This window comes from Sinocyclocheilus rhinocerous, unplaced genomic scaffold (genome assembly GCF_001515625.1).
Source record: "Sinocyclocheilus rhinocerous isolate Xijiao unplaced genomic scaffold, SAMN03320098_v1.1 scaffold1915, whole genome shotgun sequence".
NCBI lineage: Eukaryota > Metazoa > Chordata > Actinopteri > Cypriniformes > Cyprinidae > Sinocyclocheilus > Sinocyclocheilus rhinocerous.
In genome coordinates, this window is record NW_015639873.1 from 302,945 (window position 1) to 313,312 (window position 10,368).

General features: G+C 35.0%; 1 protein-coding gene across 1 annotated transcript in view; it reads right to left on the minus strand.

Moving 5' to 3' along the window:
* Positions 1-5,669: 5,669 nt before the first annotated feature.
* b4galt4 (UDP-Gal:betaGlcNAc beta 1,4- galactosyltransferase, polypeptide 4) overlaps positions 5,670-10,368 on the minus strand; it is a gene marked incomplete at its 5' end in the record, with an annotated part of 7,946 nt that continues 3,247 nt past the window's right edge. The window contains 3 exons of the mRNA XM_016568178.1: positions 5,670-7,181; positions 8,901-9,005; positions 9,369-9,491. Coding sequence (XP_016423664.1) covers positions 7,040-7,181; positions 8,901-9,005; positions 9,369-9,491 — 370 coding nt within the window. The remainder of the gene's footprint in view (positions 7,182-8,900; positions 9,006-9,368; positions 9,492-10,368) is intronic.

Genomic DNA, 10,368 nt, shown 5'->3' on the forward strand with positions numbered 1-10,368 from the left:
CACCCGTTCGGACCATTACTGAACCCCTTTCACCCAAGCAACCCCCCCATCCCGCTTTCTCTCTTCCTCCCTCCTCTTTTTCTTTTTCGTGACCATGGCTCCAACAGGAAACCTGCTCTCTGCCTTCCTGAATGCTTACAGAATACACAATTTCCTGCAAAGGGAACCTTGTTTGGAAAACAAAAACAGACCGAGAGAAGGAGAGAGAGAAAGGCAGAAAGAGACAGACAGAGAGGACGTGGAAAAAACTGGAGAACAGGGGGGGAAGACACAAGGTTCCCGTTAACCACGGCTTGTTAGCCAGTTTGAGTGTTTCTTCAACTGCAGGCACTTTTATGTCCCAGGGGCTGATTTTTATTCAAACTAACAGATTCTATTTTCCTGATTTAAAAAAAAAAAAAAATTTCATAAATGAATGGCACATTAAAACAGTCATGAAGGTTTCTTTTTACACACCTTAATCTGTTAATCCTTAATTTTTATTTTATTTTTTTTTCAAATGCCTTTTACCTATAGATTTTGTTGCTTTACCCTTGTCCCAGACTTTCAGCCTTAAAATGTATAAGCCATCAGACCATTTCAATATTTATTGTATGAAAATGGTTTATATATAATGTTTTATATCTGTTTTCACATAGTTTGTTTTCGGCATGATGCCCTTTACGGACAACATTTTTTGCCACTTTAGTCACAAGGTTTTTTCAAAAGTTATTGTACGTGTACATACTCGAGATGAAATATGAGATGTGATCATTGAAGAAAACAAAGAAAAAAATATATTTGTGAAATAATTAAATAATTCAAAAAAATTTGAAAATATTATTTGTGTGTGTGTTTAGATTACATAAAATTGTAGCTGCTCCGAAAAGCACACATCAGTGTAAAAAAAAAAAAAAGACAGCTAGCAAGGAGTCATTTTGCTGTGATCCGAGAGGAAGGAAGTATGAAGTGTTGAGGACAGTATATGCTGACAAACATGGCCATGGAAACATAAGTGGTGACCTTGACATAATCAACACAAAAGAGCCACCAAGTAAGGGAGCATCTGTCTTTTAGCATGTTAAAACACGTTATACGTCCAAAAAGGCACATTCTTGGTGACATTTGAGCAAAATTCCAGGAGGTTTATTATATTTTTTAGTATTCCATTTATAAATGTTGTTGCTAAACCTTTACGGTCCACAGCATTAGGGTAGATTCAAACCTTTTCAAACCTTAAACTCCAATATATTTATTTTTCATTGCATAAGTTAAGCATTTGGTTAACTCCACTTTGAATGAACGTGTGTCTTGCTGTAGACAGTAACAACATATCTGTACACAGTTCTGCTTCCGATGAAAATGTTATCCATACAGAGAAGTGATGGAAGATAAGGTTGCCTTCTGAACAGTTTTGTTTAGTAAACTTGTTAAAAAATAAATACATTAATTAAAAGACGTCTCATATGCTCATGAGGGCTGCATTTATTTAAACATAAATGCAGTAAAAATTTTAATTTTTGTGAAATATTATTACAGTTTTAAATAACTGTTTTTTTTTTTATTTTAAAATAAAAAGCTGAATAAAATAAAATAATAATAAAAGCTGAATTTTCAGCATCATTACTCCAGTCTTCAGTGTCACATGGTCCTTCAGAAAGCATTCTAATATGCTGATTTGCAACATTTCTGATTATTATTAATGTTGAAAACAGTTGTGCTGCACAATATTTTTTTGTGGGAAACCGTGATACATTTTATTTTTCAGGATTCTATGATGAATAGAAAGTTCAAAAGAACAGCATTTATCCGAAATAGATTTTTTTTGTAACATTATAAAGTAAATTTAATCAATCAATGTAATATATTATTGCTGAATAAAATAATTTCTTTAAAAAAAATCTAGATTATCAGACAATGTAAAAGATGGGAAATATGCTTCTGATTTCTCATTGATACATTACAAACGCTCTTCTATCCGTAATCAACATTTCTTCTAATACCTTTTCCTAGCAGGCTCAGAAATTATTAGTATCAACAGACAAAAAAAAAAAAAAAGGGTCCTTTCAGATATGACATAAAAAAGTCAGATCGCTGATTAAAGCGATTACAGAACAGATACTTTTTTGTGTCTAGTCACCATGTGCCAAATGTTGTTCTTCTTTCTATCGAGAATCCTGCATCATGTGACAGAAGCCAACAAAGGGTGAATTCAGCCGGATGCCTGTCAGACAATCTCAGTCCATGATGTAATAGAGCACAAAACTGCCCACTTTTTCAGTGGCCTTGGTTCGATAAGTGTTTTCCCATTCATTTTCTCCATGGGGATTTAATAACAAATCCTTAAATAAGAGTCTCGAGAGACTGGAGAGCTTTATGGGAGCAGACAATCACTGTTACAGTATGCTCTTTTGCCGAAGTTCAATTCCAACTTGATTGAAAAGTTTGTAGATAAACTTTAAGTTGGCTTGAAAAAGCCTAGCTAGAAAGTTTGAAAAAAGTTTGAAAAGCTTGCAGTCTGAAAGTTTTCAGTTTGAAGTAGTTTGTAAGTTAAAATAATTTTAAAGATTAAAGTTTGAATGTTTTCAAGGCAATACAGTCTATCAGAAAAACAGATAGGTATAAAACATATTGCTGGGGTAACTTTGGGTGGTTGGTAGGCCGTTTCTTGCATGACTAACATGTTGCTAACATGTTTTAGCATGATTATCATTTAACTATCATGTTGCTAGCATGATTAGCATGTTGCTAGCATGTTACTAGCAGAATTAGCATGTTACTAGCATGTTTCTAACATGGTTAGCATGTTGCTAGCATGGTATTAACATTTTGTTAGCATGATTAGCAAGTTACTAGCATGTTTCTAACATGATTAGCATGGTACTAACATGTTGTTAGCACGATTAGCATGTTACTAACATAGTGTTAACATTTTGTTAACATGTTTAGCAAGTTACTAGTCTGTTTCTAACATGATTAGCATGTTACTAGCATTTTGTTAGCATGATTAGCATGTTACTAACATGGTGTTAACATTTTGTTAACATGTTTAGCAAGTTACTAGTCTGTTTCTAACATGATTAGCATGTTACTAGCATGTTGTTAGCATGATTAGCATGGCGTTAACATTTTGTTAGCATGATTACCAAGATACTGGCATGTTTCCAGCATGATTAGCATGTTACTAGCATGATTCTAGCATGATTAGCATGTTACTAGCATGATTCTCGCATGATTAGCATGTTACTAGCATGATGCTAGCATATATATATATATATATATATATATATATACATACAGTATATATATTATTTAGATAATGTATCTGTTTTATCTTTAAAAAATATTGCATGTTTGGCATTCTAAAAGTTTAGGCCTCATTTTTCTTGGATATTGCATATCACCAGCTGGAGTACCCTTGATGGCCACCAGAGGGCACTCCATCCCACACCTTTGCCACTCAGTCCTGGACTGCATTTCCCAGAAACCATTGCTTGGACTCATCATGCTGATTGTTTTCACCTGTTGCTCATTACCTCTGCCTATATAAGCCCTGTGTTTTCTCTGTCTCATTGTGTAGTCTTGCCATTTGTTACTCTGCAATTCTGAGCATTCGCTCTGGTTTTATGGCTCTTGGATCACCCATTTGCCTGTTTTTCCTGCCTTGTTGCTTGTTTGGGTTGCTTAGCTGTGTTTTGACCTGTTGCCTGTATGTTGGATTACGTTTCTGGATTGTCCCAATAAAAGCTGCATTTGGATCTCCAACCTTTCAAGTCTCAGATCAGTACGTAACAATTCCTCCATAAAGTTAAAGAGCTTGGAGTCCACACTCTTAATTATTGAGGAAGGAACAACCGGGGCTAGGAAATCATACACTGATCTTGATTGATTGATTTCTCAATGCTTTTAAAAATTGGACAAAAGGTTTGATTGGCATGTTCAACTGTATCAAATGCCTTAAAGTAATTTATAAATAAAACTTTCTTCTGGTGCTTTCTGTATGGTGTCTGCGTGGGTTTCCCCCACAGTCCACATATTGTAGAATCCATTCAGGGGTTAGGACCTAACGTGATTCCTACAGAAGGGGCCCCGAGTCAATATGCTGTTCAGGGGGCCCAGAAACCATAGCTGCGCCCCTGAATCCACTTGTCTGTCCATCCTTAACAGGGGATTTGTTCTATTTTAATTTAGCAAAATTTAATCCCATTTAAAGCTATTACATAAGTTTTGGAATTTAGAATGTTCTTTAGCTGATTTTATAAAGCTAGCAGTTTCTGTAAGAGGGCAGGTGTGACTGGTATACAGGTTCCCACACTCTCAGAAAAAAAGGTACAAAAGGTGTCACTGGGGCGGTACCTTTTCAAAAGGCACACCTTTGTACCTAAAGAGTCCATATTGGTACCTTAAAGGTACATATTAGTACCTAAAGTGTACATATTAGTACCTAAAAGCTACAAAAGTGTACCTTTTGAAAAGGTTCCGCCCCAGTGACAGCTTTTGTACCTTTTTTTCTGAGAGTGTATAATAAAATGTATATATAAAATTAAATTATTTAATATTTTCATTGATTTCCCCATCTATTTTAAGTTTGACAACAGAACTACATTCATATCTTTTTCTAATTTATAATAATAATAATAATAATGTTTTATTTATATTAGCTTCCAAGAACCCAATGATGCTTTACATAAAGTTGATAACATGAACACAAATATATAGTCACATCAAGCAGACAGAGCAGACAGAGATCATATTATATACAAGATAAATACTTTATGGAAGTATATAGTATTCTTCCCTCCAACCATTTCCTTCTTTCATTATCATTCCTCACAAAGGCCTCTCTTGTAGTATATACAACATGCAATTTCCTTATCATTTTTATAGTTATCCATAGCATTTTTCTAGATGGGCTTTACTCCAGAATCTAATTATTCTATGCCAAGTACTTGGTAACACTTTATTTTAAGAACCAATTCTCACTATTAACTAGTTGTTTAATAGCATGCATTTTGGCAGTTTATTAGAACTTTTTTGTACTTTACTCTCTCTTTTTTTTTAAATGAAGAACACTGACAGCAGCTGGTAAATTAGTTTCAGACACTTTAAGCTTAAAAATCTTAAAAAACACGTGCAAATGATAAACTTTCACGTGCCCACTGTAGGCACTCTCAGCAGTGAACAGGGTCTGCAGTAACTCTATACACAGCAAACTGTGAGGCTCTGTGTTTCTGTCACGGCCAGCATTGTTTTTCAGTTTCAGCTACAGTAGCTCTTCTGTGTGATCCGAACAACTTTTGCTCCCATTACCTTGAGATACTTTAATAATAAAAGTTAATATCAATTATTTAAATTGTCCATCCATAAATATTGTGCCTGTAGTGACTAGTATGCTTAGATCATATATTACCGCCATAAACTTGAAAACTTGTATACAACACATTTGACAAAAAGAAAAAAAGCTACTGTCTATGTTTAAAGTCATTCTTTATTGCAGTATTTTTATCAATAGCTGACACACACAGGTTCAACACTGCATCGGTTCCATGAACAGGGTACAGAACCAGACTTTAATCTCTTGCAAAATGTTTCCTTTTTCAACAAAGATTCATCAAAACGGAGTGCTTCACCTTCAAAGAAACCTCAAGATGTCAAAAGACATATATTATACTTCTTTCTTTCTATCTATCTTTTTTTTTTTTTTATCAATATTTAGAGAGCTGGCTGGAGTAGAGATATTCAGTGTTTTCAAAAGTAAATGCTTCTCATGCGGTCATTTTATGTTAGATAACAGTTTTTAATTGAATAGTTCCTATTGCATAGAACGAATTTGATTCCTTTACAAAAAGTAATGGGATACTAATTTGTACCCGATTTGTGGAAAGTTCTCATTAATATTCACAAACCTTTGGCCCATGATTTCTGCACGGTATACAATTCATACTGTTACAACACCCAAATCATTTTAAATGTGCCACAGAATGTAAAGTTTTGCTTTTTACTTATGATACCAGGTTTTCTAGAATAAAAAAACAAATCAAGCCAATAAGGCCCATAGAAAATATGATGTTACTTAACAGATCCTCATGCACTTTTTATAGTTTTTACAGTGTAATGGTTTAAAAAAAAAAAGCCAAACTTATAGTTCTATCCCCATACTCAACAATTAGCAGGTTTGATGAGACGGTCATGTGTTGAAATGCAACGTGTCAAACTCAGTTTCTGAAAAGCTTCCGTCTTGCATGAACTGTACAAAGAATTGCACTAAAAAAGGTTTTATGGATCATTTTAATTTCTAACAAATTCTGATCGTGACAGCATGTGATCTTTCAAAACAGAGAAGATTTCGCCTAGAAGACGATATTATCCTAAGTAAACAAAAGTCTCATTTCCTTTGATCATAAATTCAGTGAGATACAGTAACACCACACAGTTTTATGAGTTGAACAGCCATTGCGTCTGAACAATGACCTACATGTAAAATAATTAACCCATCTACAGCTACATTTCACTGAAACGAAACTGAACTGATTAAACCATATCATTGGACCCAAACACCCACTACAATATCTATAATTTTTTTCCACCAGACAGACATTATAAGCACGTTCAGCTGAAATCATCATCACTGTAGAACATGCAGACTTATTATAAAGACTTAGGCACACCTCCTCTGCCCATATACATTCATATCAATATTTAAGTCTAAATACTATTGATCAGTCAGGTCCAGCTTCTTTGATTTCCATTACTCCCAGATGCTGTGCCATATTTTGTAATGACCTAAATGAGCACAAGTCCCATTATATGAACCTATAACTTCATAACTAGAGGTAATGATTGGAAATTCAACCCCGAAAGGTTCACCCGTCCAGACTAATTCAATTCTACGTGATTACTGTAATACTTAAAAAGTAGTGTTTGATCAGAATTCTGGCCATTTCATCTCTCAGGGCCATAAAGAGTAAAGTTGAACAGATCCACAGTGCAAGCTGGTGTGAACAACAACACTTAGCACTAGATCTGACTGGCACTGGTGAATGCCAGTGAATCCAAAAACTCAAAGAGCACTCTCCGGCTGGCCAATGTCCGTGGTGATGTTGATGAAGAGTGGTGCTCTGTGGACAGACAGAATCTTGTAGGAACAGGAGTTCAAGCCATCAGTTTTCCACGCCTGATGAGTGCGGCGTAACAGATGCATCCTGTGTCGAAAGCAAAGCATTAAATACCACACTGAAAATACGCATCTCTCTTGGAATCATTTACATTTTAAGTATAGCATTATCATGTTCTTGAGTTTTTAAGGAGTCGTGCATTCTACAATATCTCCACTTATAATTATGAAACAATTATGCATACTGTTATGACTGAGTAACATCTTTGCATTTATACTTATACACATTGCACATGAGGAACTTTTTAAAAAAAAAGTCTGGATGACAAACTAGAAGAAAATGAATCCCTGAAACACTAAACTACATTTTTTGACAGGTGCTTGTGTTGCACATTTATAAAATATGTTAGTATCGGTCAATTTTAAACGGATTAAATTTGAGCTTCCCGATTTAAAATCTTCATTGCGTCAATGTCACAGAACGCAGCGTTTTCTCACACCGATGACTCCTCTGTTTCTCCTAATTATTCATAAGGCTGCATGTACTCATTCTATAAGAACACACTTCTCTTAATTATTCATGACAGCATGTGTTAATTTCCTGTGACAGACACTTTGAAATGCGAGATCACATACAGTACGTGAGAGACGTGCTCATAGATCACGAGTGAGTGTTTATTTATTTTATTTTTTTGCATAATTTCTCAACTACACACCACTGAGGCTCTGACACAAACGTGATTTTTTTTAATGCATATTTTTGATGCAGAGTAAACGGCTGTGCATTTATTTCTGTTCAATACAGTTTTTCTCAATCGCTATGGCTCAATTCTCAAATAAAACAGTAATTTCAGATGTCTGAACAATCAGTTTCTTATTGATTTAAACAGATTGCATGCAAAAGAGTACGTACAATTGTCTACAATTTGCACACCAACTAAATGCACATGGCTTGCTGATCAAAACTGATGAGTTGATTCTCACAATAACTACAGTAGGTTTTGAAGCATGGATTAAATGTTTTGGGTGAGTTACTACATTTTGCAGACATGCAATTCTGTCTGCAAAATGTAGTAACTCATGGATAAGCATTTGTGTATTTGTGTAATGTATGGTGAGCTTATAAAACCATGCATAATATGTTCATTTATGATGCGTGCAGTGGTGAATTGCAGCGTGCATTTGTGGGAGCTTCTGATACTTTTAACTCAATCTGGTGGCATAAGGAGCAGTAGTGTCACAACTTGCTTACGTGTTGTGACATTACTGTCGGGTCCAATCATGCACAATGACTGGTTTAGAAAATAATCCACACGCTGAACAAACAATGCTCTACTGATGCGATTAGACACATAACATTCAGCCACTATTTCCTAACATTCAGACGATAATGAAAGAGATTTCACAATCTCAGTCATCACCCACATACCAGCTGTCAAAGAAGCGATGGTGGAGAAGTAGTCTGATCTGTCACTGTGGATCTAGATTTATTCAACCATGTGATGTCATGTTGTCCAAGAAGATAAATTATTATTATTATTTTTTTACCTTAGTCTCAATAAATACTCTTTTAAAAAAAAAGAAAAATTACTAAGCATAGGAGCCTGATAGAAATGCTCATTTCAGATGGCACTTAGAGGCTTTTGCATCAGAACTCTTCATTAACATATTAGCATGATGATATTACTATGTAAGCTCATTAGATGTAATTCAACAATGCATGCTGTCAGAAATTGTTCCTCACTTTAGTTATGATCTCTTGGAAGACCAGAATAGCACTCTAATACTCGTTCACACTTTAACTGACCTTTCTTCATTGATTTGATTGCCGCTGTCCCGATTGTGAAAGACCATGGTGTAGCGCGCCACTTCCAGGGATGGACGGATTATTGACATTTTCTGCAGCGTCACCCTGAAAAAGACGGGTCTGTTACAATCCTTAACAATGAGAAGAAGAAAGCAATGTTCAGACATGATTGGTACCACATGCAGAAACTGAAATTCCCCTTCACTTAAAGGTGACATATCATGAAAATCTGACTTTTCCAGGTTTTAAGTGCTATAATCAGGTCCCTGGTGGGGCATAATATGTCTTCTTTAAACACACATTCCCCTTTATGCGAAGAATAAATTGTCTTTGCATTTCTACATTTTTATTTTTTATGTTTTAAAGGTTAAAAAACAGACAAAAAACATGATTTGCTTAGCCATTTTGTGAAGTCACCTATGAGTGCCTTTGCACATCCTAAGCCACATCGTCCCGAGTTTCTCTCACCTTATTCTCAGGTCATCGTCCTCTCCACCCCAGCCCCAGTAGGAGTTTGGGAAGCCATTGACCTTGTGGAACTGCTCCTTCGTCATGGCCGAAACTCCCCCAAAGTAACCCTTGTATCGGAGTCTGGGAAGTCACGGACAGAAGAAGGTGATGAATGTCTTTCACATATTTAAAAAGAACTATAGTATATCATTTTACAAATAATTCAATGATGCGATTAAGAAATTACTCGGGGTACGTCATATTCAGTGTAGCTGAATACCAATGGAGAATGTAGAAGCTACTGTAAAACTGTAGAAGGTACAAGCTGCTTAAAGAAGTTTATCTACTGCATTTTGCAAAACTTAACAAAGAGCATCTTCAAAATGCTTGATGCCATAAATCGGAAAAAAAAAAAAAAAAATCACAAATACAATGTGTGTGAATTGATTAATTTTATTTGTTACTGCTTTGATTTGATAATTAACAATCAAAGCTGCTTGTAATGGAATAAATCAGTATCAAATTACTTTGCATGTAAAATACTTTAAAGCCTGACTACACTGGCAAAAGACTACGATGTGACATTTTTGACAATGACAGTTTATTTATATAGCATGATTTAATTACAACTTCTGTTGACCAATGTGCTTTCCAGTAAGTCATCAAAACAAAAAAAACACACTAATAAGCAAACATAATTTTTTTTAAATCATACAAATATCACATCAGCCATATGCCTTAAAGAATAAAAAAGTCTTTAGCCTGGACTTAAAAATACTAAGAAAGAAGCTTGTCTAATGAATAGTGGCAAGGCATTCCAAAGCCTGGGGGCAGCAACACAGAAAGCATAATCTCCCCTACATTTAAGCCTCGACTTAGGAGTAAACAATAGATCCTGGTTGGAAGACCAAAGGGATCTAGAGGGTTGATGCTCAGTCAATAACTCACAGAGATAAGTAGGGGCCAAACCATTTAGATATATATATATATATATATATATATATATATATATATATAT